Source organism: Prunus dulcis, chromosome 1 (assembly GCF_902201215.1).
Source record: "Prunus dulcis chromosome 1, ALMONDv2, whole genome shotgun sequence".
NCBI lineage: Eukaryota > Viridiplantae > Streptophyta > Magnoliopsida > Rosales > Rosaceae > Prunus > Prunus dulcis.
In genome coordinates this window covers 14710791-14737883 of record NC_047650.1, presented here as the reverse complement: position 1 = coordinate 14737883, position 27093 = coordinate 14710791, and the positions used below count along the sequence as shown (strand labels likewise).

Genomic DNA, 27093 nt, shown 5'->3' with positions numbered 1-27093 from the left:
CCTTAGAAGCTTGAAACTTGGAAATGGAGGGCATAATTGAAGAAAATAAGGAGTTGGATTATGCAATCAGAGACAACAGAAGGCTTAGACTTTTGCTGGAAGACAATATGATGAGGCATCGACAAAGAGAATGTAGGATGAGTATGGGTGCTTGTGTTTTATTTATGGCCATTGTGATGATGATGATCATGGTGTCGAACATGTCTGGAAAATGTATGGGAGTAAGGGCAGTGAAACCCATTTTGGAGCTAATGTAATTCCCGAAATTAGTTATGCAATCTTGTAATGTTATTAGTTATGCAAAAGGCTTATGGATTTTGAAAACTTTGGTTATTTGCAATGTTGTAATTCCAGATTCATTGACCTCAATCTGCATACAAGACTTGTTCAAATTAAGGCATACAAATGCACATGAAATAGTAGAGCAACCTTTCACATAAGCAGAAGACTGAAACTTACATTCATTACAAATTCAAATGTTCACAGATAGAGCTTTTTCTGGGAAAGTGCAATCATATGACATGTTTAATACATGCCCAGATCCACCACATGTTCCAAAATGATAACTTGTTACTCAAACAGAGTACAAAACACACTTAATTATCAAAAGAGCCATGTTTAAATCTTAAAAGGTATCCCCAAAATAGCAGTCACAACATAGTTTAAGTCCCAAAAGGTATCCCCAAAACAGTTACAAAACACCATTCATCTTAGTGGCTGTGAAGATGATGCACCATTGGTTGTTCTAGTGATAGAGCCTTTACTCACTGGTTGAGATGATGATCTTCCAAAGCCCCTCATTCTCCCTCTCCCTCTACCACCTCTAGTTGATGCAACCTATAAGCAAACATTGACAGAAGTGATTGAGGTTATTCAAATGACATAAGAAAATGTGAGTATGAAACCATATTCAACTACGACTTACAAGTTGGGCCATTTGATTTGGTCCAATTAGGGCACTTCCTTGGATATTTGGAGGTAATGCATGAGGTTGAGGTTGAGATGATGATCTTCCTAAGCCTCTCATGCTCCTTCTACTTGTACCACCCCTAGTTGCTGCCACCTACAAGCAAATGTTCACATATGTGATTGATGTTACATAAATGACATAAGAACATGTGAATATCAAACCATCTTCAAATATCACTTACATGTTGGACCATTTGATTTGGTCCAATTACTGCCCTTGCTTGGATATTTGCAGAAAAGGCTTCAGTTTGGCCTTGGGCTTGGACTTGGGCTTGGACTTGGACTTGAGCTTGGGCTTGGCCTTGGGCTTGAGGTTGAGATGATGATCTTCCTAAGCCTCTCATTCTCCCTCTACCTCTGCAACCCCTGGTTGCTGCCACCTATAAGCAAAGTTTCAGTTTCAGTTATAAACATTGAGGTTATTGAATGACAAATTAGACCTGGTTCAATATCACTTACTAGTTGGGCTTGGCTTGGAGAGCATGAGTTTGGGCTTAGGGAGCATGAGTTTGGGCTTGGGGAGTTGGAGCTTGGGCTTGGGGAGCTGGAGTTTAGGCTTGAGGAGCTGGAGCCTGGGCTTGGGGAGCTGGAGCTTCGGCTTGCCCTTGGAGAGCTGGAGCCTTGCAGGTTGTGGTTTCCAGTTCGGTGGTTTTAGATTTGAAGGTACTGGAGCTGGTATTTCCACCTCCCTCGGTTCTTGTGTCCTCACCTTCCTTGGCCTTCCAGGTTGGATTCTGAAGTTGGGAGGCTTAATTGCAGGTAAACAACTCCTTGGCCATTGGTCATCGAAAGGAACATGTCTAATGATAGGACCATATCTTTTTAAGTAAGCCTCTTTCTTGTACAATTTATCCACATAATCCTCTATGTCTTCACTTCTTTGGAAAATAGCAGAAATTGCATGTGGGCAAGGAATCCCACATAAGTCCCATCTTCTGCAAGAGCAAGTCTTTGCTCTTAGATCTACAGCAAATTCTCCCTCATACATATGACTTATTTGATATTTCTTCTCCCCAGCCAACCTTGGTATGCATTGACTTGATGCCAACTTATTTTTCTCTATTATGTTGAAGATTCCAGGACCAACAATATACCTCTAATATTGACAAGAAGCCCTTCTATTAGCCATCCTAATCATAATATACATCCTTATTCTCTCAAGGCATGTTAGGATTGGCTTATCCCTTGCATTAATAATGGTTGCATTGAAGCTTTCACATAGGTTATTTAACAACAAATCACACTTATAGTGTGTTGCAAAATGAGATCTTGACCAAATTTTTGCAGGCCTCTCAATTAGCCACCCCCAAGCATCTGCATCCTCCTTTTTCAGATTATCCATCTCTGCTTCCCACCAAGGCAATGTGGTTGCCCTTGCAACAGCCCATAGCAAATGTTTTAGAGCAAGTCCTGTGTGCTGGCCTCTGAAGTTGTTATACAAATGTCACACACATTCTATGTTCAGTATTTGGTAAAACTGTTTGCATAGCAGGAATTAGCCCATTCTGTTTATCACTTATAAACACCCATGCCAAACCATTTTGGATCCCCAAGTCTGCAATTAAGAGTTCTAGAAACCATATCCAACTACTTTTGCTTTCTATTTCAACTACAACATAGGCCAATGGGAACATACCTTTGTTCCCATCAACACCAACTGCAGTTAAGATCTGCCCTGAGCAGGGTTCTTTTAAGTGGCACCTATCAACCCCTAAGACAGGCCTACCCCCTTCTAAGAAACCCTTTTTAGAACCAGCTAAACAAATATAAATCCATTCAAACAATGCATCATCACCTGCGAGTTCAGTTTTAATTACCACAGTACTTCCAGGGTTGGTCTTCTTAATTTGCTCAGCATAATCTCTTAATCTCTCATATTGTTCCTTGTACAAACCTTTAATGACCTTCTTAGCCAATATTTTTGCCCTATACACTTGGTTCTGTGTAACATTCATTGCATAGTGTTCCCTCACCTTATCTTGAAGTTGCCCCACAATCCAATTAGGATTTTTTCTCATCTTATCACAAAATCTTTCTGAACTCCATATTGAATTAGCATATCTCAACATGTCTACTCTGCCACATGTATGTTCAGCATGTATAGCCTTTACTACACAAGTGGATTCCTTTTTATCAATCCTAGATGCATAAAGAACAAATGCACAGTTTCTAGATCCACGACACAGGACCTTCACCCTCTTCATGCCATTTTTATCAAATTTCAGCAGCTTGCCGTTTACAATGGCATACTCCTTTATTGCTTCTTTCAAGTGCTCCTGATTTACAAATTGCATCCCCAAATGAAACTCTGGATTTTGAAGGTCAGTAGCTCTCCTATATTGCTTGAACTTTGGTAGGCTAATCCTCTGCTTTTTTGTCACATGTTGACTGGTATTCTCATCATATGAGGTGTTCCCATCAGAATATAAACTATCAGAATCTGCCCCATCATCAGAAATCTCTCCTGGCCCTTGTGTTTCAGTCTCAACATTCACTTCTTCATCACAAGGCATATTGATGTCTACATTACAACCTTTTTTTGCCTCCTCATCTTCACTAAACTCATACTCACTATCCACAAACTCTGACTCTTCTTCTTCTTCATCAACTGCAGTTTCACAATCTCCAAGTGAAACAACATGCTCATCAGTATCTAAAGCGTCATTAACCTCCTTCATGTGGTCTTCATTAAATCTCCCATAGTTGTATTATTCACTCTGCAAACTAGGTCATTCCACAGATGTTTGAGTCCATGTCTTTTCACTTGTTTTTTTGTCAGTATAGTATAACACTAATACTCAGTTACTTGTTATGCATCCAACCATCTCACATATAACACTGTCATTGTCAATGAGCTTTACAATAGTTTCACCATTACTATCATACATCTTACAATATATTTGCAAACCTATCTCCTTCTTAGTTAGGTCCACTTCATATCCTAACGCTATACCTATTTTCCTTAAATCCAAGAGCGATAGATAATCATCGACACAGTTGTCCAAATAGCACAATGTCCCCTCCTTATACATCCCATCTTGTACAACACCTCCATGGTGAATTTCCAAAGTGCAGAACTCACCCTTATCTCTAAATGAAGCAGTAATCTCATTTCAGTATATTCAACACCAATTTTTAAAATCTCTGCTCACCTAAATATGGACAGATCACACTAAACCCTACCAACTGTGCTAGTGTGTGCGACTGTGCAATCAATTCACATATATCACACCAGTAGGACCACAAACTTTTAAATTCAACCAAGGATAGTAGGACCAAGTATGCACTCAATGTTTGACCAAAACATAAGAATGTTGAAAAAAAAAAAAAAAAAAAAAAAAAAAACAGTTGCCCAAAAGAGAGACAATAACAAAACCCTCAATTGCTGCATAGTTCGAGTAGACACAGACATAATTCCAAAATAACAAAAAGCAATTAACAAATAAAAAAGCATTTCTTATACTTCCATTAGCATCGTATACCATATATTGGGGGGGGGGGGTCGTCTCTAGAAGTCCTGAATTCAAATTCCATCAAAGATGTCGACAATACCTATCGACCCCACAATGAGATAACCAACACGTATCGGCCCAGACTACCTTAATACACAATAACCCAAACAAAATCAACTCAAACTTGTGGGCCAATTCTTCAGCTTTTTTGCTTTTGTCTGAAAGCTTCAGCAGAAACCCTTTTGTTTGAAAGCTTCGTCTTTTCACTCTTCTTCAGCTTTTTTGTTCTTCTTTGGTTCATATTCTGGTCAATTTTACTCGTATCAGAGAATCTAAAAGAGTAAAAGTCTTTTTTGTCCCCCAAAACCAACCCACAAAGACCCATCTACCCCTAAATGTAACGAAAAAATTGACAGAAGCAACGATGGGATTAGTAATCAAAACGAAACTAAAGTTGATGGACCATGGGTACTATTTTGGAATTTGAGGTACTCAAATGCAAATCCGATCAAAATTCGGGGACTAATAAAACGATTAACCCAACCTTAAATTTACAAATTGTCACACCATTGATCCCTTCTTCTATCTTACTATAAAGTCACACGTTACTGTAGTGAGTCCATGTTTTTCTTACATTACATAAAAACCAAGTTAATGTTAGATGAATTAATATATGCCATATCAAGAATAAGTAAGAATACTTTTCAAAGGCCATGGGGTATAACTCAGTTGGTTAAGCTCTTCCACCTTCACCCATGTGAGCATAGACCCACATCCTAGACACTCAATGAATATTTGTCCAAATCCCTCTTCCTCAATGGCTTGTACTAAAAAAAAAAAATCTTTTAAATAAACCTTAATCTTTTGTGTATATAGAGTAGGGGTGGGCATTCATACCAGAAATTTGGAAAATCGAGTTGAATTGGGCCAAAAACAACTGGGTTGACCAAAAATCGGATTGAGTTGACTAAAAATGGGACCAAACCAATTTTATTCGGTTCCAATTATGGTTCTTATAGTGAAAAAAGCGGACCGGATGTGTATTTTTAATAAAATATTTAACTCCAATACTAAATTTCTAAACCCATAACTAATTTTTTCCCAAGTCCAACACTAAATCACCTCTCTTTTCTAGACCCAATCACCTCCCTTTATACAAAATTGGGCCATTTGTGAATTTTTTGTTAGAATCAGAACGAATGAATAGTGTTGCTTTCCATTTGGGTTGAGAACCGGAGCAAAAAATTGTTCTGCCATATGTAACTTCAAAAATATTTCTGAAGTGACGGACAGAGTTCGTAGTTTAAAATGATTTGTGCTTTTTTTTTTTTTTTTTGTGAGAAGATTTTGTTCAATTTTTCTAAGACAATGACATTGTTTTTCTGAAGTGACGGACAGAGTTTGTAGTTTTAAATGATTTGTCCTTTTCTTTTTTTTTTTGGTGAGAAGATTTTGTTCAATTTTTCTAAGACAATGACATTGTTTTTTAATATTATTTTATAGGAAGACAATGGCATTGTTAGGGGAGGAGGCACTAAACTACAAGACCGCAAAATGTAATCTAGGCTTAAATTTATGCTCCAAACTCCAATAACTTTGTTTGACTTGTTTCCATCCCATCTTGACCCGCTGCTGCCTTCGCTAGACTGAAAGAACATTCCACTCTCTCTATTTGAGCGTCATTGCGCTGTTGGCAGGGAATAAATCCTTCGTCAGGGTGAAAGAACTTTCCACTCTCTCTCCATTCGGTCAAATGACTCAAATGCTCATTAACGTCAATGCAAACGCACTCCCTGACGCAATCCAATTTCCCTTTAGGCTTCACCTACCACTCCACATCAGATAGAGATGTCTTTATATCTTTATATATAGAAACTAGTGAGAAGCAAGAGGCATTATCAGGCCTTCACTTGGCTGCTTCGGTTCAGAAAACACAGAAAACCACAGTTCCAAAATGGCAGGAGGAGTGAGGAGGATCAAGTTGGGTTCACAGGGCCTTGAGGTCTCGGCTCAAGGCCTGGGCTGTATGGGCATGTCTGCCTTCTATGGCCCTCCCAAGCCCGACGCAGACATGATCAGTCTCATCCACCATGCCATCGACTCCGGCGTCACCTTCCTCGACACCTCTGACATCTACGGTCCCTTCACCAACGAAATTCTGCTTGGCAAGGTAAGCCACTAACCTTGACTTTGCTTCTTAATAATCGCTCTTAATTTGTATCAATTGCCTTTTGGGTTTGTTTGGGATTTCAAATTGGATGACTTGATGATGAACTAAATTGGGTTCTGTTCACTCTTGTTCTTGTCTTTAAGTTACTAAATCAAGCACAAGCACAAGCACTGAGAGAGACAATAATTTGTAAAATTGCTTTATGGGTTTTGTTGTATTGTTGAATGGGATGAAATAATGATGAAGTGAATTGGATCGTGTTCACTATTGTTCCTGTATTTAAGTTACTAAGCCAAGAACAAGGACTGAGAGAGACAATGATACACATAATTGCTTTTTGGGTTTTGTTTAGATTGTTCAATTGATTGTAAATGATGATGATGAAGTGACTTGGATTTTGTTGGATTGATGAGGAACAGGCTCTGAAGGGTGGGGTACGGGAGAAGGTTGAATTGGCCACCAAGTTTGGTATCAGTTTTGCTGATAACAAGAGGGAGGTTCGAGGTGACCCTGCCTATGTGAGAGCTGCTATTGAGGGTAGTTTGAAGCGCCTTGGTGTTGATTCTGTTGAACTCTATTATCAGCATCGGGTTGATACTCGCGTCCCCATTGAAGTCACGGTTTGTTTTCTTCTCTCTTGAATTTTGATCTCTTTTTAATTACAATCGCAGAGATACTTGATAATATAGTTTCCATTGAATTAAGAAAACAAGACATGTGTGTTTAGTAAGAATGGTGCTCGAGGGGGACTAATTGGAATTAGTAACTATGCATCTGCCAGTCTATTGAAGTCATGGTTATTCAAAGATCTACAACATCTTCTATCATTTTATTAGTTCACAATTTTATCAATTCCACATTCAAATTCGTTTGTGTTCTACGAAGTAGAAGTATGGTTTGACCACATCTCTTTTGGATTGGAACCCTTTTTTAGTTCCATTTTTCTAAACTAATTTGAGTTGTTCAAGCGTGAAAAGGTTGTCATTGATGAATGTAGGGAGATTCTCCAATAAGTATTTAAGTATTGGTTACATACGTCTAATCTTGGGCGTTGGATTGCATCTAAGAGACTACCAACATATTTAATGAAGGCAATCCAACGGCCAAGATTAGAAGTTTGTAACCAATCCTTAACATAAAATACTTATTGGAGAATCTCCCGATGAGTGTATTTTCATATCTTTAAGCGTCAAGTGACGATGAACTAGTTATAAAAGTTTGAATTACTTTTAGTTATTTATCAACAATTTCAGATGATGGTTTGTGTAAATCTTCTTACTGACTTTAACTGAAAAATATTTCATCTTGATTTTTTCTTTGTTTGACCCTCAGTTATTATCTTTATCATATGTCTGAACTTTGCACTGGATATAGGAGAAATTTGTATTTTATACCTCTAGAGTCCAGATCTTTTACATTTTGAATCTTGAATTAAGCAAGTGTTTTGGAGATTAACATGATTGAGCACTAGGTTCTTTTGTATTTATTTAAGTGCATATATCGTATCTGAATTAGTCAAATTACACAAACTTTAGCGTAAATTTCTTGTAGGCTGTAGCTATGTTACTTTCCTTCTATACTTGACTGTTAGTATTATTCTTTTTTGTACTGGCATGCATCATGATTCACTTATTTTAAGAAATGCATGTCATTCCTTAAATTCCTTTATCATGTCATTTACAAGGTTGGGGAACTCAAGAAACTAGTTGAAGAAGGTAAGGTAAAGTACATTGGCCTATCCGAGGCCTCTGCTTCCACAATAAGAAGAGCACACGCTGTTCATCCAATAACAGCTGTGCAGTTGGAGTGGTCGTTGTGGTCAAGAGATGTGGAGGAAGATATAATTCCTACTTGCCGGTGAGTCTTAATGGAACTAACTGATTTGTTTATAAAGTAGGTAAAATTTCATGCTAATCTCATTTTTTGATTTTCCCAGGGAACTTGGCATCGGCATTGTTGCGTACAGTCCTCTAGGAAGAGGATTCTTTTCATCAGGAGCTAACTTGGTCGAAAATCTTCCCAACGATGATTTCCGAAAGGTATGTTGATATGCCAAATAGATATTTATTTTCAAGTGCACAAATGCATGCACATTAGAGAAAATTAGTAGCATTGTGAATGTCCTTCTATCTCCTAGAAAGTCCTCAAATTAGTAATTGATCTCACAAGTTTTAGTAATCTCTCCTAGCAGGCGAGAACTCTCCTATCAGGGCCTTTGAATTGTGCCTCCTCTTTATCATGTCATTTTGATAAAGTCGTTTTAACCTTGATTACTTTGTTGGTTGCAGTATCTACCCAGGTTCCAAGCCGAAAACCTAGAGCATAATAAAAAAATCTTTGAGCGGGTTAGTGATCTTGCAGCAAGGAAGGGGTGCACCCCATCTCAACTAGCACTGGCCTGGGTTCATCACCAAGGAAACGATGTGTGTCCGATACCCGGAACCACCAAGATTGAGAATTTTAACCAGAACATTGGTGCTCTCTCTGTGAAACTGACACCAGAAGAACTGGCTGAGCTTGAATCTTTTGCTTCTGCTGATGCCGTTAAAGGTGACAGATATCAGAATGACTTTAGTACTTGGAAGAACTCTGAAACTCCTCCAGCGTCTTCATGGAAAGCCACATGAGCATGTGCCTTTTGTCATGTCATAATGCTTCTCTGTACCTCATGAGCTTTGTGAATTTCCTTACCGTTATGAGAATAAGTAGTTCATGTGAAGTGGTATGTAATGACTGACTTTGATATGTTCGACATTTTGTACGCAGATTTCATCACATTTTATGAGTATCCAAAAGTATGAAATAATCTGGGGTCAAGCGAAGTTTTTCATTTTATTTCTTTGACTTAATTTTCTTTGTCACTAGCAAGTTTTAAGAGATTACAACAAAGAATGACATTGCCTGCCACGAAACCAGAACTAGGGTTTTGCTTTCTCATTTTTCGTGTGGGTTGAAACATACATTTAGTGTCTATAGTGTATAGTTCTTTTTCAAATAATTGGGGAAGACAAGTAGTTTGTCAAACTCTTCCACTCTCTTCTTAGCCCCAAGACCTTCATCCCCTTTTCCCTATCCTTAAGATCCAGCTACCTATCTCTTGGAACTAACTGAACATCATTTCCCTTGGCAGCAACAACATTTCTATTAGAAGCAGCAACCATTCCTTTAGAAGCATCAACATTTCCTTTAGAACCCTCAACATTTTCGTTCACCGTGTTTTTTTCTTTCTATTTTGACATTACGATATCTAAACTATTCTAATGTATGAGGAGGGGATCAGACGTGAGTAGAGGTGATCGGATGTGGGTGTAAGGAACGAGTACCTTGCTTTGCGCGATTAACCTAACTTTGTACTGTGGGCCCAATTTCGGGTCAACTCGATTGAATCGCTCAACCCGATCATAAAAGGGTTGGCGTAATAATGAGTGGGTCTTGGGTTCAAAAAATCATAAATTGCTATGTACGGATTGGAACCAAGATTTAAGAGTGGACATAATTTTGGGTTAACCTAATCGAATTGCCTAACCCGATCACAAAAGAGTTGAGTTGAGTTGGATTGGTCTGCCTAATAATAAGCGGGTCTTGTACCCAAAAAATCATAAACCGCTATGTATGTGTTGGGTTATGGATTAGGACCAAAACCAACCCAACTCGTGCCGACATTTGCCCACCATGTGTCACCCAACAAAATGCCCAACCATAATGTGGTAATTGACCTAGGAAAAAGAAAAACCAAAAGAACCCAACTGCTCAACACCCTTACCTCCCACCCTCCATTGGGAGCAGACACCAAATGTAATAACCCAAAATAAAAATTCTTATTTAATTAGTAATTTATTTGGAGAAAAGACAATTTTGCCCTCGGAATATTTTATTAAGAAAAAGGTGACTTTTTGATCGAGAAGGAATTTGACAATTCCACTTACACCGTTGCGTAGAGCACGGTGAAATGAGTTCATGGACACGTATTGAGCCCGAATCGGAGTTGTCACGAGAGAGTTATGGTCAAAAGAGTCTCAGTGGCACAACCGTAAATATTTTGAAGTTAGATTTATAAAACCAGCCAGCCTCTTCTCTCTCCTCGCGTGATCTCTCTCCTCTCCCGTTTCGGCCTGCCGCCTTCCAGAGACAGCTGACGCCGCAACGGAGCTCCACCGGCGATGGGACCGGTCTCGATCGAACCGCCGTCGCCTCCTCTCCCTTAGCCGACCGTTCCCCCGCCCGCCAACGACCGGTGCTGGCCGAAAAATGCAGAAAACCCTCCAGGAGGTCACCGAAACTTCAACGCCGTCGATCTCCCTCCTCCGACCACCATTTCCGTCGACCCAGGTATGGATCTTGAACCTCTCGAACCGTTGGATCGCACTTAATTTGAGATATGTTGTTCCACATGATTTCAGGATCGTGTAGGATTCGACGGATTGTGAATCGGAGTCCCGGATACTCCGAAATCGCGAACCCTGGGGCTAGGGTTTGGAAATTTTATAATTTCACGATCGGGGTCAATTCGATCGTCAGTTTCAGACCAAACTTGCAGGATATGGTTCCTTAAATGTGAGGAACTTCAAAGAACTCTCAGATTGGTCATTGGAGGTCGTGGACCCCACGGGGTCCGTATCGACCAATGTGGAAGTTTATCGCTTAGTAAAATCTCGAGTCTTTTCAGACGATTTTAAACATCTGAAATGCCTAAGTGGGCAGAAAAGGACTTTAAAGTTAGTGCACGCACTTCTAGAAGTCGGGGGTCAGGGTTTTACTAAAAAACTTATACCGAGCAGTTTTATTAATTAAATATTCCTAATGGTTTACCCAGGCATCCGGGACCAGTCAGACTCGCAGAAGAGACCTACAGGAGGTCTAGCTAGCTCGGACCAGGAGTGAGTGGACTTTTCTTTTATAAATGATTTTATATAAATGAACTACATTATTTGATCTTGAATAAGTTTAATTGATTGTGAATTTTCCTAGTATGGTTTGTGAAGCCAAACGTCTTTATTTTTGTACTGCTTAGTTAACTATGCTAAAGAATTATAGAGAGCAGAGTTTGAGATTTATATCAGATAAAGTGGCAGTACAGTTTCAGATTTAACAGAAATGCATAGATTTATCAGATTTTTTTCGAAACCTTATAATTTCTGATGATAGCGGAGTTCTTGACTTAATAAACATTCAGTTATTCATCAGATCTTTCAGAAATATTATAATATTTATATATTATATTTTCTCAGAGTTCTTGAATTAATAAAAATTCAGTTCTTCAGCAGATTTTTCCAGAACTGTTATATATTTTAAACCACCGTGAGTACCCATCTATGGTTATTACCCTCAGTTATGCAGATGTCTACGGACATCCAGTTTACCCTCAGTTTTGTCAGTGCACTTGACATTTGCCTCACGAGTTTCGGGGACGCTCGGACCGTGAGTGCTAGGATTTGCGGCTCGGATTGACTTGGTGTCCCGAGACCTGCCAGGATTTGCGGCTCGGATTGACTTGGTGTCCCGAGACCTGCCAGGATTGCGGATCAGGTTGACTACGGTCCCCTGAATCCTGCCAGTTGCGGCTTGGGTTGACTGTGTGTCACCGAGACCTGCCAGCGGATCAGGCTGACTATGGTCCCCTGAATCCTGCCAGTTTGCGGCTCGGATAGACTGTGTGTCGCCGAGACCTGCCAGGGGAATTGACGGAATTACAGGGGTACATCCGAGTGGTAGTTTTATTTGATTGCAGTGCTTTTATGCAAGGTTTGAGTACATTGCTTTTATGCAAATTGGATTACAGTGTTTTTATGCAAGTTTGGTTTTCAGTGCTTTCATACAAGTTTTATTGCCCTTGAATACGATTGCATATATTTATATAAATATGTAACTGCGTTGGTTTTAATATGCTTCAAAGGTAGTTTAGATATTCAGTTTTTCTTAATTATTTTTACAATGGGGGTTAGTATTCTCTTAGGATATTTTATGAACCTTTATTTTTGTCCACTCACATTTTCAAATGTTTTGCGCCCCCAGGCTGTAGCGTGCACAGGAAAACCACCACCGGGCCATCTAGCCTTCCGCGCCATATCGTTACAAAAGTGTGGGTTTGTAAAAAGATTGACTTATCTGTATACTATCAAAACTGCTCTGATATTTGCCCTAGATGGAGAATTGAACTGGGAATTGTATCTTAAGTATGCTGGCTATTGGTTGTACGGATAGTTTTGCTCGTTCTGACAGGTGGAAATTTTGGGATTGAGCAAATTACAGGGGAGACTCTGCCGAATTTTCGCCAGGAGTCAAGGTTGAAATTTCAATTAGAAGGGCAATTAGGTCAATTGTGCCCGACACTAGCTAAGTGTCGGACACGCACAAGGTTCGACTCGAATTCCAAAGCGGAATTTGGTTCGGGTCCTGTCAATTTCGTATCAGAGCAAGGTTTCACTTCCTGTAGACTTTGCACTTTGTGCGTTCTCGTTTTCTTTTCAAATTCATTTTCATGACAGGACAGATGGGCCCTAAGGGTGGTGGTGTCCATAGGGGGACTAGACAGTTGTCCCGACGTAAGGGGATGGGATCCCCAGATCGGGCAGGAACTGCACCGGTATCTGAACCGGTAGAGTTGTCTTTTATTAGAGGCTCGTCAGGAGCCGTACCTGTTGTACCTAGTACGCAGGGATATCCTAACTTCCAGTAGACGTTGGAGTGGTTGGCCCAGGCTTTAGCCAGGACTGGGCAGCCTAGAGATCCCGCTGTGAGTTATGCGATCAAGCAAATAGGATCGGGGGCTATTAATTTTGATAATGACGATGGTATCCAGCAGTAAATGAGGATTGAATTGAAAGGATGGAGCAGATCATGGAGGTCATGGCTGTTCCACAGAATAGTAGGGTTACTTTAGCCATCTCCTTCTTGAACAGAAATGCCAGACATTGGTGGGACTCGATTAAGAAGAGATACCGGAATCCTTTGATTAGTATGTGGCAAGTATTGTAGAGCTGCATTTGATAGTCAGTACTATCCATAAGTCTACAGAATGTGAAGTGGCAAGAGTTTTTACAGCTGGACTAATGCTGTATCAGAGTACGAGAAAAAGTTTCAACCGCCTACGTATTGTTTTCCACTAGTAAAGATTGCAAGTAAGAAGTATCACCTTGTCACGATGGGTTAAAGGCCTTCATCCAAGGTATTGTGATCAGTTAGTGGTTGATTAACTTGGTGATGTGGTGATGTCTGCCTCAGCCAGATGATGGTCAGACCATGGGGTGAACTCCGTAGACAGCAGTTTCACGTAAGTGGTCCTAGTGATGGATCATCGGACCATCTAAGAGAGGTAGTTGCAATTCCAGATCATCGAGTGGTCGTAATTCTGGAGGCGACCGATCTGGATTCAGTTCCAGTGGAGGTTCCAACCAAGGGAGTAGATTTGGAAACCGCTCTTGGGTTAGTGCAGGCAGAGGTATTGGAAGACAGTTGTTGTCAGGATTGGGCAGGAGGAGTCGCCCCTAATGTGCCAGGTGTGGTAGGTACCATTCCGGGCCTTACCAATAGGGCACTACTGGACGTTATTACTGTTGACAGACTGGACATTTTCGAAAGGATTGCCGTTGTTCCCTCAGCATAGAGAGATCACAGTTGCATCGAAACAGGTATGCAGGGTAGATTATAGGAGATACCACAGTCTATAGAGGCTTTGTCCAGTGGTGGGCCCAGATCAGTGCAGCCAGTCGAGGCAGTAGTCAGCCGAAGGGGCGTGGGGAACGTTCCAGGTCCATAAGCAGAGCGTATAACATGTCCCAGCAGGAAACACATGCATCACCTGCTGTAGTTACAGATTTAATTCCCTTCGGCATGGTTGACTGAATGTCATCTTAAGGTTAGATTGATTGGCCAGAGACCGTACCTCAGTAGAGGACCCAGGAAAGGGTGCTTAGGATACATAGCACGTGTAAACGATACCAGAGATAATGAGATGAAATTGGAAGATATTCCAGTAGTACAGGAATTTACAGATGTTTTTCCCGAGGATCTTCTTGGATTACCTTCTCATCAGGAGATCGAATTCATTTTGAGTTCACTTCAGGAACGGAGCCCATTTCTCGGGCACTATTCAGAATGGCACCAGCAAAGTTGAAGGAGTTAAAGATTCAATTGTAGGAGTTGATCGATAAGGGATTCATTCAGCCTAGTTTCTCTGCTTGGGGTGCTCCAGTGTTATTTAAGAAAAAGGATGTCACCATGAGGTTATACATGGACTCCAGATAGCTGAACAAGATCACAGTGCGGAACAGATGTCCATTGCTTCTCAGTAAAGAATTGTGTACCGAGATAGTTCCTAAAAGTGACCTGAGGCCTGGATATCATCAGTTACGAGTTAAGAGAAGAGTACGTGCCTAAAACAGCGTGTTGAATAAGGTATGGGCACTATGAGTTCCTGGTCATGTGATGCGGTGAAGGAATGTGCCAGCCGCAGTTTAGACCCTCCTTGAACAGTGTTTTGATGTTACGGAGATCGTTTCGTGACTGTGTGCCTAGACGACATTTTGGTGTATTTTAAGAGACAGAAGGCACATATGAAATATTTAAACGTTGCGCTACGGACTTTGAGAAAGAAGCAACTTTATGCCAAGTTCAGCAAGTATCCATGTTGGGTAGACAGAGTGAGTTTCTTGGGACACATGAACTCTGCAGAGGGCATTTTTGTTGATCCTCAACAGATTGAAGCAGTAGTTTTTATCTTAGAAAGTTGGCAGCAGTATCTTTATGAGGAAATATGCCAGATCTTTACAGATCACAAAGGTTACAGTAATTATTCACACAGAAGGAATTAAATTTGGGGCAAAGGAGATGGTTAGAGTTGATAAAAGATTAGGACTGCACCACCAAACAGCACCAAGGAAAAGCTAATGTGGTCATAGATACACTCAGCATGAACTCCTCAAGAGCAGTAGCTTATCTCCGAGGGAGATATTTATCAGTGATGAGATGACTGAGGAAACTCAAAGTTGAGCTAGATATGAATAAGCAGGAAGCACTGTTAGCCACTTTCAGGGAAGATCAGTGCTAGTAGCACGAATACCCGCAGCTCACTTTCAGGATCTTGATTTGCATCCTACGAGTGAAGGTTGGTTATATGATTCTATTAATGAAGTTTTAAAATGGGGATTCTATTAGTGGCCTCTTATGATGAAAGAAATAGCAGAGTATGCCAGGAAGTGCTTAAGTTGTCCGCAAGTGATAGTTGAGCGACAGAAATCATTAGGGTTATTGCAACCACTTCCGATTCCTGAAGGGAAGTGGGAGTAACTTACGATAGATTTTGTGTTCAACTTCCCCGAGCACAGAGTAAGCAGGATGGAGTGTAGGAAATTAGGGATCGGTTCAACAAGACTGCTCATTTTCTGCCAGTGAGAGCCAAGTATAGCTTGAACAAACCAGCTAAGATGTTCGGTTCAACAAGACTGCTCATTTTCTGCCAGTGAGAGCCAAGTATAGCTTGAACAAACCAGCTAAGATGTTCATAGATAAGGAGTACCAATAGCCATTGTTTCAGATCGAGACCCATAGTTTATTTCCCGCTTTGGACACAGTTAAAAGAAGTTTATGGAACCCAATTGCAGTTTAGTACTGCAATTCACCCCCAGACAGATGATCAGCCTAAGAGAATGACTCAGACTTTAGAAGGGTTGTTGAGAGCTTGTATACTGCAGTTTTGGGGTGATTGGGGTGAGAAGGTACCACTTTTAGAATGTGCCTCAAACGACAGTTGTCAGACGAACTGATCTTCCTCGGGATCGCAAATCTCAAGTTTGTCATTGGTGCCTATAATTGAGATGTCTCCAATTGATGCCTTATACGAGACATAGTATAGACCATCTCAATATGAAGATGGAATGGTAAGCAGGGTTATAGGTATCTGAAAGTTTGGTAGAAAAGAAAGAAATATATTGGATTAATCAGTAAAAGACTCAAGTGACCTAGGATTGACAAGGAGTTATGCAGATAATAGAAGAAAGATCTTCAGTTGGGTATTTTTCAAAATTTATCACCTTAGGAAGGTGTAGTGAGATTTGAGGAAGCGAGGGAACTAAGTCCTCGCTATATCGGACCCAATGAGATTATAGAACGTGTGGGCCAAGGAACTTACAGGCTTACTTTGCCTACAGATCTATCACAGTGACTTGATGTTTTTCATATTCCCATGCTCCGAAAAGAAAAATCCGATCCATCTCATGTGTTAGACAAATAATCAGCAGAATTGGAGGCTGATTTCACTTATGGAAAGCAATCAGTTCAGATTTTGAAATGGGAAGTGTTAGCTTTCAGTGAAAAAGGCTTTGTGGTAACTAGAGTAGTAGATGCGGGAGTAGTCCCTTCCCCTCTTCAAGTGACAGGCGTGTAAATTTCGAGGACGAAATTTTTGTAAGGGGGTAGATTGTAATAACCCAAAATAAAAATTCTTATTTAATTAGTAATTTATTTGAAGAAAAGACAATTTTGCCCTCGGAATATTTTATTAAGAAAAAGGGGACTTTTTGATCGAGAAGGAATTTGACAATTCCACTTACACCGTTGCATAGAGCACGGTGAAATGAGTTCATAGACACGTAGTAGGCCCGAATCGGAGTTGTAACGAGAGAGTTACAGTCAAAAGAGTCTCAGTGGCACACCTGTAAATATTTCGAAGTTAGATTTATAAAACCAGCCAGCCTCTTCTCTCTCCTCGCGCGATCTCTCTCCTCTCCCGTTTAGGCCCGCCGCCTTCCAGAGACAGCTGACGCCGCCACAGAGCTCCACCGGCTATGGGACCGGTCTCGAGCGAACGCCGTCGCCTGCTCTCCCTTCGCCGACCTTTCCCCCGCCCGCCAATGACCGGTGCTGGCCGGAAAATGCAGAAAACAGCCGGGAGGTCACCGAAACTTCAACGCCGTCGATCTCCCTCCTCTGGCCACCATTTTCGTCGATCCAGGTATGGATCTTGAACCTCTCGAGCTGTTCTAGCTGCCTGTTGGGTAGGATTAGATCGATTCGTAGCGTAGCCATCGGATTTTTGAGCTTGAAGTTTCAGCCGATTTTCGGCCTCCGTTTTCGGCCACTTCCGGCCACTTTTTGGGGTAGGTCCAAGAACAAAAGTGGCTCCAAATATGGTGTTTTACCTAGGGTAGGAGTTTGGAGCCGTGGTTTGAAGTTTTTCCGGCGAGGCGTAATCGCTTTAGACACCCATCGCTGCCGGCGTGTGCTGCGGCGTGTGGGTGAGGGTAGTGCAGTGACCCTGCATATTTTTGTGATCCTTGTGTTGTCACGAGCGCGTAGGATTTCACGGATCTCAATTTGGATTCTGTTTGAGCCCCGAACGGATTTTCTATATTGTGCGATTCCCGTATTCAATACTGTCGAACCGTTGGATCGCACTCAATTTGAGATATGTTGTTCCATGATTTCAGGATCGTGTAGGATTCGACGGATTGTGAATCGGAGTCCCGGATACTCCGAAATCGCGAACCCTGGGGCTAGGGTTTGGAAATTTTATAATTTCACGATCGGGGTCAATCCGATCGTCAGTTTCAGACCAAACTTGCAGGATATGGTTCCTTAAATGTGAGGAACTTCAAAGAACTCTCAGATTGGTCATTGGAGGTCGTGGACCCCACGGGGTCCATATCGACCAATGTGGAAGTTTATCGCTTAGTAAAATCTCGAGTCTTTTCAGACGATTTTACACATCTGAAATGCCTAAGTGGGCAGAAAAGGACTTTAAAGTTTGTGCACGCACTTCTAGAAGTCGGGGGTCAGGATTTTATTAAAAAATAAATGGGAACCATATCCTGATGGTTTACCCAGGCATCCGGGACCAGGCAAACCCGCAGAAGAGACCTACAGGAGGTCTAGCTAGTTCGGACCAGGAGTGAGGGGACTTTTCTTTTATAAATGATTTTATATAAATGAACTACATTATTTGATCTTGAATAAGTTTAATTGATTGTGAATTTTCCTAGTATGGTTTGTGAAGCCAAACGTCTTTATTTTTGTACTGCTTAGTTAACTATGCTAAAGAATTATAGAGAGCAAAGTCTGAGATTTATATCAGATAAAGTGGCAGTACAGTTTCAGATTTAACAGAAATGCATAGATTTATCTGATTTTTTAGAAACCTTATAATTTCTGATGATAGCGGAGTTCTTGACTTAATAAACATTCAGTTATTCATCAGATCTTTCAGAAATATTATAATATTTATATATTATATTTTCTCAGAGTTCTTGAATTAATAAAAATTCAGTTCTTCAGCAGATTTTTCCAGAACTGTTATATATTTTAAACCACCGTGAGTACCCATCTATGGTTATTACCCTCAGTCATGCAGATGTCTACGGACATTCAGTTTACCCTCAGTTTTGTCAGTGCACTTGACATTTGCCTCACGAGTTTCGGGGACGCTCGGACCGTGAGTGCTAGGATTTATGGCTCGGATTGACTTGGTGTCCCGAGACCTGCCAAGATTGTGGATCAGGTTGACTATGGTCCCCTGAATCCTGCCAGTTGCGGCTTGGGTTGACTGTGTGTCACCGAGACCTGCCAGCGGATCAGGCTGACTATGGTCCCCTGAATCCTGCCAGTTTGAGGCTCGGAAAGACTGTTGTCACCGAGACCTGCCAGGGGAATTAACGGAATTACAGGGGTACATCCGAGTGGTAGTTTTATTTGATTGCAGTGCTTTTATGCAAGGTTTGAGTACATTGCTTTTATGCAAATTGGATTACAGTGTTTTTATGCAAGTTTGGTTTTTAGTGCTTTCATACAAGTTTTATTGCCTTTGAATACAATTGCATATATTTATATAAATATGTAACTGCCTTGGTTTTAATATGCTTCAAAGGTAGTTTAGATATTCAGTTTTTCTTAATTATTTTTACCGTTGTGGTGCACTTGGTACTAACACTAAGCTGGGTGGTTGTTTACAAATTGGCGGGTTATTGGCTTCATCTCTGGTTTTGGACTTGTCATGGTGAAGAACCATGGAGGTTGCAATTAGGCAATTTGCTGCACCTCCATGGATGTATGATTTGTCCAAATATTCATAGGTAGGCTCACCAAACGTTCTATTGTAATAGTCCAGGTGGTATTTGTGCATAAAATATTTTGAGATCCTTGATGTGAACAATGGTAATCCAAGGGCCGTCCCCTTATCCTCCCCCGTGGGCTGGTCTGCTCCCGAGGTGGACATGGTCAAAATTAATGTCAACGCAGCCTGGAAATCTTCTTCATGTTGTGCAGGAGCTGGTATTGTTGCTAGAAACGCTAATGGTCAGTATCTTGGGGCTAAGGCTATCCCCTTTCTCGCGGACTCAGCTTCTATGGCTGAGGCTCAGGCAGCAGTGGAGTGGTGCAGGTTCGCTATTGAAAGGAGTTTCTCAAAGGTCTGCTTCGACTCTGATTCCAGGGAGGTGGTGCAATGTATTAATGGAAATATTAGGAGGGGAAGATGGAATGAGATTTTCTATTTAAACCTCACACTTCTCTTAGTTCACCGCAATACTTAAATCATTAAGCTGTAAGTTTTATTATTGTGTAAAAAGACAAAAAAGGTCATCCAACTTAATACTTAACCCTAGTACATCTATACACACACCCCACACACCCCACCACTCTTCATATTAAGTTTTAGAAAAATACAAACTCCTCTACATCGTATTGCCAGAGACGTAGAACATTGATGAGCGCTTAAAAATCTACATGGGAGCAAATGGAAAGACTTGCTGATTATTTGGCTGTAATGATCTTATTCTCTTCCCTTTGTTGATTGCTTGGATGTTGATTGCTTTTGTTTTTTATTTTTTTTACTTGATGCTTTGGTAAAGTTGTTCTCTTTCTCTAGAAAGTATTAAATTTCGGATTTGGGGTTCTATTTGTTTGTGTTTTTTTTTCCTGCTAGGAACAGTAATATTATTGTCACTTATGGAATTCCAGTATGCATCTAAAATCATAATCTTGCTACTGCTGCTTCAATAGTTGGGTTATTTTTCTTGTTGCTTTTCCACTCTGACAAAAGCTTCAATGTATTCTCCATTGATGGCTGATCAAATGGCCTACTCCTATTGCAAAGTGTAGCAACCTCATGTACCAGTTTTATCTCATCTCAAAGTAAGTGCCTAAAGCTTCAGTACATAGTGTTTCAATGTTTAAAAATTCTAGATGGTATTCGGAGGTAGAAATCAAATAAGAATCACATATTATGCACAAAAAATTTACCAATCTATAAATTAACTGACAGGACCCGATCCCAATTCCGCTTTGGAATCCTAGCCGGATCCTGTGCGTGTCCGACACCTGGCGAATGTCGGGCACAAATGACCTTTTTACCCTTCTCGTTTCAAATTCTTTTAAATTTTCCCTTAGACTTCTGCAGAAAATTCGGCAGAGTCTCCCTGTATTTTGACCAAACCCAAATCTTCAACCTGTCAAACAAGCACAGAAATCCACACCAACTGCCAGTATAATTCACATAAACACTATCCAACTTTGTTTCTTAGTTTCAACTAGATATCAGAGCATTTCTACACATTTACAGAACTTTAAGAACTTTACAATGAGGTCCTACACTTTGGTGGTGGGGCGGAAGCTGGGAGGATGGCCCGAGTGGTTTCCTTCGTACTTCTACGGCCTGAGAGCGAAAAACAAGTTTAAAGTTGTGAGTGGACAAAAAATAATGTTCTTAAAAACAAGTTAGAACATAATAACCCCCGTTTTGAAATACATAGGGATAGAAAATCTATGGTTCGATCATAATTTAACTCGAGATATTCAAATAAACATAGATAAATATATTTATATAAATGCTCGTATAATTGAACAAAGATATATGGATATAACACATGCATGAATATCGAAGAAACTGAATGAGTGAAAACAATAACTGCATAAAAGTGCTCACAATCCTTTAAAAACTACCACCTAATTGTACCCAGTAGCATCCGTCAAATCCCCTGGCAGGTCTCGACGACACAAAGTCTAACCAAGCCGCAAACTGGCAGATTCAGGGGACTATGGTCAGCCTGATCCACCGGTAGGTCTCGATGACACCAAGTCGACCCGAGCCGCTTTGGCAAGATACAGGAAACCACAGTCAACCTGAACCGCAATCCTGGCAGGTCTCGGGGACACAGAGTCAGCCGAGCCGCAAATCCTGGCAGGTCTCGGGACACCAAGTCTGCCGAGCCGCTAATCCTGGCACTCACGGTCCGAGCGTCCCCGAAACTCGTGAGGCAAAGTCAAGTGCACTGACGTAACTGAAATCAGACCGGATGTCCGTAGACGTCGGTCCAACTGTGGGAAATCACCAAAAATAAATGGGTACACGGTGGTTCTAAAATAACTATCTTTGGTAAAATCTGATAATCCTCTGTATTCTGGTAAATCTGAAAGTTACTAATTCTGTATCAAAAATCTCAAATCTGCTGCTCAACTAAGTAACAGGAAAATAAAGAGATTTTACGATAAAATTCATGCTCAGAAACCATGCAGTAACACTTATTCAAGATCAAATATAAAAGTTAATTATAAAAACTGTTTAGCCACTCACAGTTGGTCCGAGCTAGCCCCTTCGAAGGTCCCTCCTGTGGGTCGACTGGACCTCTGGTGCCTGATTATCCATAATAATAAATTAATAAACTGCTAAATAAAAGAATTTAAATTAAACACCCTGCCCCCGGCTCCTAGAAGTACGTGCACTCATTTTCAAGTCACTCCTATGCCCACACTAACCTTTCAAACACTTAGAACGGTCTTGGAAGACCCGAAGCTTCACTAAGCGATAAACCACCAGATCGGCCGATCCGGGACCCGTGGGGTCCACGATCTCTGATGGCCAATCTGGGCTTCTCTGGAAGTTTCTCATAGACAAGGAACCATGTTCCGCGAGTTTGGTCCGAAACGGACGGTCGGATTGGCCAAAATCGCGTTATCGCTTAAAATCCAAACCCTAGCCCCAGGGTTCGCGATTTCGGAGTATCCGGGACTCCGATTTCAATCCGTCGAATCCTACACGATCCTGGAATCATGTAGTACGACATATCCAAAATTGAGTGCGATCCAACGATTTGACGACACTGCACCCAAGGATCGCGCGATATGGAAAATCCGTTCGAGGCTCAAACGGACTCCGAATCGAGATCCGAAATCCTACGCGCTCGTGACGACACGAGGATCACAAAACTGCATAGAGTCACTCCACCACCCTCGCCCACGCGCCGCCACACGCGCGGGCAGATTGGGTGTCCAAAGCGATTATGGGTTGCCGGAAAAACTCGGAACCAAGACTCCAAACTCCTATCCTAGGTAAAACACCCCATTTGGAGTCACTTTTGTTCTTGGACATACCCCAAAAAGTGGACGAAAATGGCCGATCACGGCGGCCGAAGTTTTGGCCGATTTTCAAGTTGAAAATCGAACGTTCTAGAGCCAAAATCGATCGAAACCCATACATCCATCAGTTAGAACACGAAAAATAGCTAAGAAACCATACCTTACTCGATCGATTTGGTGGAGAATTGAGGGAGAACGAAGGAGATGAAGTTCGAACTGGAAATCGGCAGAAAATGGCGATTCCCGGCGAACTCCAGCCACGGCACGGGGAAGGACGGCGGGTGAGTGGCGGTCAGTTTGGCACCGGTCTCGGAGATCGGCTCGACCTGTGGCGGCCGGGGCTGCTGGCGAATCGGGAGGAGAGAGAGAGAGAGAGGAGAGAGAAATGAGGAGATAGAAGAGAGAAAGAGATAAAAATCTGACTTTTGACCAAATTACCATTTTGCCTTTCGTGGTATTTTAATCGTATTTTCTTCGTTACAACTCCGATTCGAGTCTACTCCACGTCTACGGACTCGTTTCGCCGTGCTCTACGCAACGGCGCAAGCGGAACTGCCAAATTCTTTCTCGATCAAAAAGTTAACTTTTTCCTTATTAAAATATGCGAGGGCAAAATCGTCTTTTGGGTAGAATAAAGAAATCCTAATTTTTAGATATTTTGGTTTGGGTTATTACATTGACATTGTCAACAAATCAAGTGTCTGTCAAATAAGAACGTACTTCCTCCTCTAAGGGTAGCTTGTGGGGTTTAAATAGAAGATTTCTTTTATTTCTTATTTTTTTAGCTTGGGGTGTATTTAAGGTTAGTTTGGGAAGATAGTGGGGTTTTCTTAGAAATTGTGAAAATTTAAATTAAAAGTTGGGGTAAACTTAGAAGATGAGGTGAACTAAGAAAAGTGTGGGGCTTAAGTAGAAAATCTCTAATATTAATTAATGATAAAATGATAACCTTTAGAGATCCCATATCCTCATTCACCATATTAAATCAAATTTCAACCCAAAATTCTTTATGCAAGAAATTCCATATTAGAAGAACGAAGTACACTTAAACACAAACATCCATTTATTTACTAATAAACATAGCCGAGACCCAAGACTCGTTTTCATATCCCATCGATCAAGTATCTCATACTCATCCCTTCCAAAACTTCAATTATCAAACTAATAATCCAAGAATTTCGTACATTATTATAAAACAAATCTCAAAATCCCAACATAGTCAACATAACTCAAATAACAGTCAAGACTCGTTAATAAGGCCGTTCTAGTACTCCTCGAATGGTGAAACTACTTCAGAAGACTCACGGTCAACCAATGGGTCAAACTACCCAAACTTAGTGAACCGAACCCACAAGGCCCACGTCCTTCGATTTCCAATCTAAAAGTTCCTACGGGTTCAACATGATTTATTATACATGCCCTGTAAATTTGGTCTAAATCGAAGGGTCAGATCGCTCGCGATTGTACGATTGAATGGTTATCGTTTAACGCAAACTTTAAGTTATTGAATCAGAACATCCGGGGCTCCGATTCACGATCTGCGAATTCATACATGTTCCTAGGAATGCCTCAATGAACATAAATTGGAATGAAATTGATCCAATGGTTTGAACATATCGAACTCGGATAACGCCTAATATCCGATATCCGATCGACGATCAAACGATAACCAAATTCATATCCAAGCATACCGTCGTGCTTAGGATGACATGGGATCATTTTAGGACTCAAATATAGGCCACAAAGTGCCCCACGCGCCAGCAACCCGTGGGTGTCTAAAGCAATTTCTATCAATCGAAAATTCTCCAAACCCCCGGTCAAGACTTATACTACAAGATCAGGACATTGAGTGAAGCAACTTTTGTTCTTGGACCAACTCTGAAAAGTCACCAGAAGTGGCCTGAATCGGGGGCCGAAACCAGCCAAAACTTCCAAAACGTAGAAATTAATTCTAAACAACCCAACCAGCAGCCAGAACACATCAAGCCAATGGGAAAACATAACAAGTTCGAAGATTTTGGTTGCCGAAATCACCTGAACGAGCTAGGTGAAGTAATGGTTAAAACAGATCTGTTTTTCACAATTTTCAGCGAATGGCGGCAGTTCCAGCAGCGGTGAATGGTCGGGATAGGAGAGGGAAGTGAGCTTGACGTTTTGGAACCCATATCGTCGCTTGGGGTGGCCAGAGGAGGAGATGACAACCCAAAAACTGTTTGGATGAACAATAACAAAAGGGAGGGGGTTGCTGCTTGCGAACCAAAGGGAGAGGGAGGAAGAAGAAGAAAAAGGAAAAAATACAAATAAAAAAAATTTAAAACTGCCCGGTTACTGTAGAATTTTTTTTCAAAATTCCTTTTGCGTCCTTTTCGTTTTCAAACTTTTCCTCCTTCGTTACAACTCGGAATTAGGCGTGCCGCATGTCTACGAACTCTTATCGACGAGCCCTACTCAATGATGCCACTCATTTCTCCAAAATCCTTCCGGATCAAAAAGTGACTAAAATGACCCTACATCCCTAGGGCAAAATTGTAATTTTACAATTACATAAATTGAACAAAACGATTAAATTGGGTCAGGGTGTTACACAACTTCTATTACAAATAGAACCAGTATAGCACCATGTGGACAAGTGGTCAAACATCTAAACTACAACTATATGAATCAAACAGCCCTACGAAAAACTAAGTGAAACTTTTAGACATATTAAGAATAACATATGCTAAAAGGGTGGGGTGAAATGACTTAAAACAACCTAAGCATCGCTTCCAATACAGAAATTTGAGACAATTAAGATCGAAATTAGAATAAACAACTCTAGATTGCTAAAATATGAAAACTATGAGAGAATATTTGTTTGTGGGAATTTTCGGTGTATTCTTCTCCTTGTAGGAGGTCATATTTATAATATAACGAAACCTGAATGGGCAAGTAAATAATAAATTCCTAAATCTATTTGCAATAGGAAATCAGGAATTAAAGTAAATCAATTACAATTATAATAGGAATTCTTGGTGTGTAAGGAAAGTAAGTTAATATCCACAAGTCACGCCAACACTCCCCCTCACGTTGGTGCATAGATGTCGCCAATGCCCAACTGATCTAGTGAATTGTGGAATGCTTTACTGGAAATCGCCTTTGTCAACATATCCGCCAATTGATCCTCGGATTTCACAAAAGGAAACTGAAACACTTTAGCCTCAAGCTTTTGTTTGATGAAGTGTCGATCCACCTAAACATGTTTAGTACGATCATGCTGAATCGGATTCTGTGCAATGGCTATAGCAGCCTTGTTGTCACAAAAGAGATTCATTGTGGATGTAGGTTTATACCCAAGTTCAGTAAGCAACTTTCTTAACCAAAGAGGCAACTTTCTTAACCAAAGAAGTTCACAAATCCCTTTAGTCATGCCTCTGAACTCGGCTTCTGCACTGGATAAAGCTACTACATTCTGTTTCTTGCTTCTCCATGTCACCAAATTACCTCCCACGAATGTGAAGTAACCCGATGTGGATTTTCTATCTGTTACATTACCTGCCCAATCTGCATCTGAATAACCATCAATATTTAGATGACCATGCTTTGAGAACATAAGTCCTTTTCCAGGTGCAGACTTCAAATATCTAAGTATCCGAAGAACTGCATTCATATGGTCTTCACTTGGAGAGTGCATAAATTGACTGACAACGCTCACCGCATAAGCAATGTCTGGTCGAGTATGTGACAAATAGATCAATCTTCCCACTAACCTTTGGTATCTTTCTTTGTTAGTTAGAACTTGATCCGGATATTCTCCAAGATGATGATTCTGAACAATAGGAGTGTCCGCAGGTTTACAATCTAGCATTCCTGTGTCTGTCAACAAGTCTAAGACATATTTCCTTTGAGAGAGAAATATGCCTTGCTGCGATCGAGCCACCTCAATTCCCAAGAAATACTTGAGTCCACCTAGATCCTTCATCTCAAACTCCGTAGCCAGATAGTCTTGTAGCTGTGATATTTCCTGTTTATCATTCCCAGTAATAATCATATCATCAACATAGATTATTAATGCTGTTACCTTCCCTTTTCGATGTTTCAAGAACAGAGTATGATCTGAGTTGCACTGTTTGAAACCATTGTTCTTCATTGCCATGGTGAACCGTCCAAACCATGCACGTGGTG

General features: G+C 40.8%; 1 protein-coding gene across 1 annotated transcript; it reads left to right on the top strand.

Annotated features, from left to right (window-relative positions):
* The first annotated feature begins 6318 nt into the window (after window positions 1-6318).
* LOC117634530 (probable aldo-keto reductase 2) lies at window positions 6319-9421 on the top strand. The gene is made up of 5 exons (XM_034368680.1): window positions 6319-6591; window positions 7011-7211; window positions 8276-8448; window positions 8528-8630; window positions 8880-9421. The coding sequence occupies exons 1-5, from the start codon at window positions 6376-6378 to the stop codon at window positions 9216-9218; spliced, it is 1032 nt and encodes a 343-aa protein (XP_034224571.1). The 5' UTR covers window positions 6319-6375; the 3' UTR covers window positions 9219-9421.
* Window positions 9422-27093: the final 17672 nt, after the last annotated feature.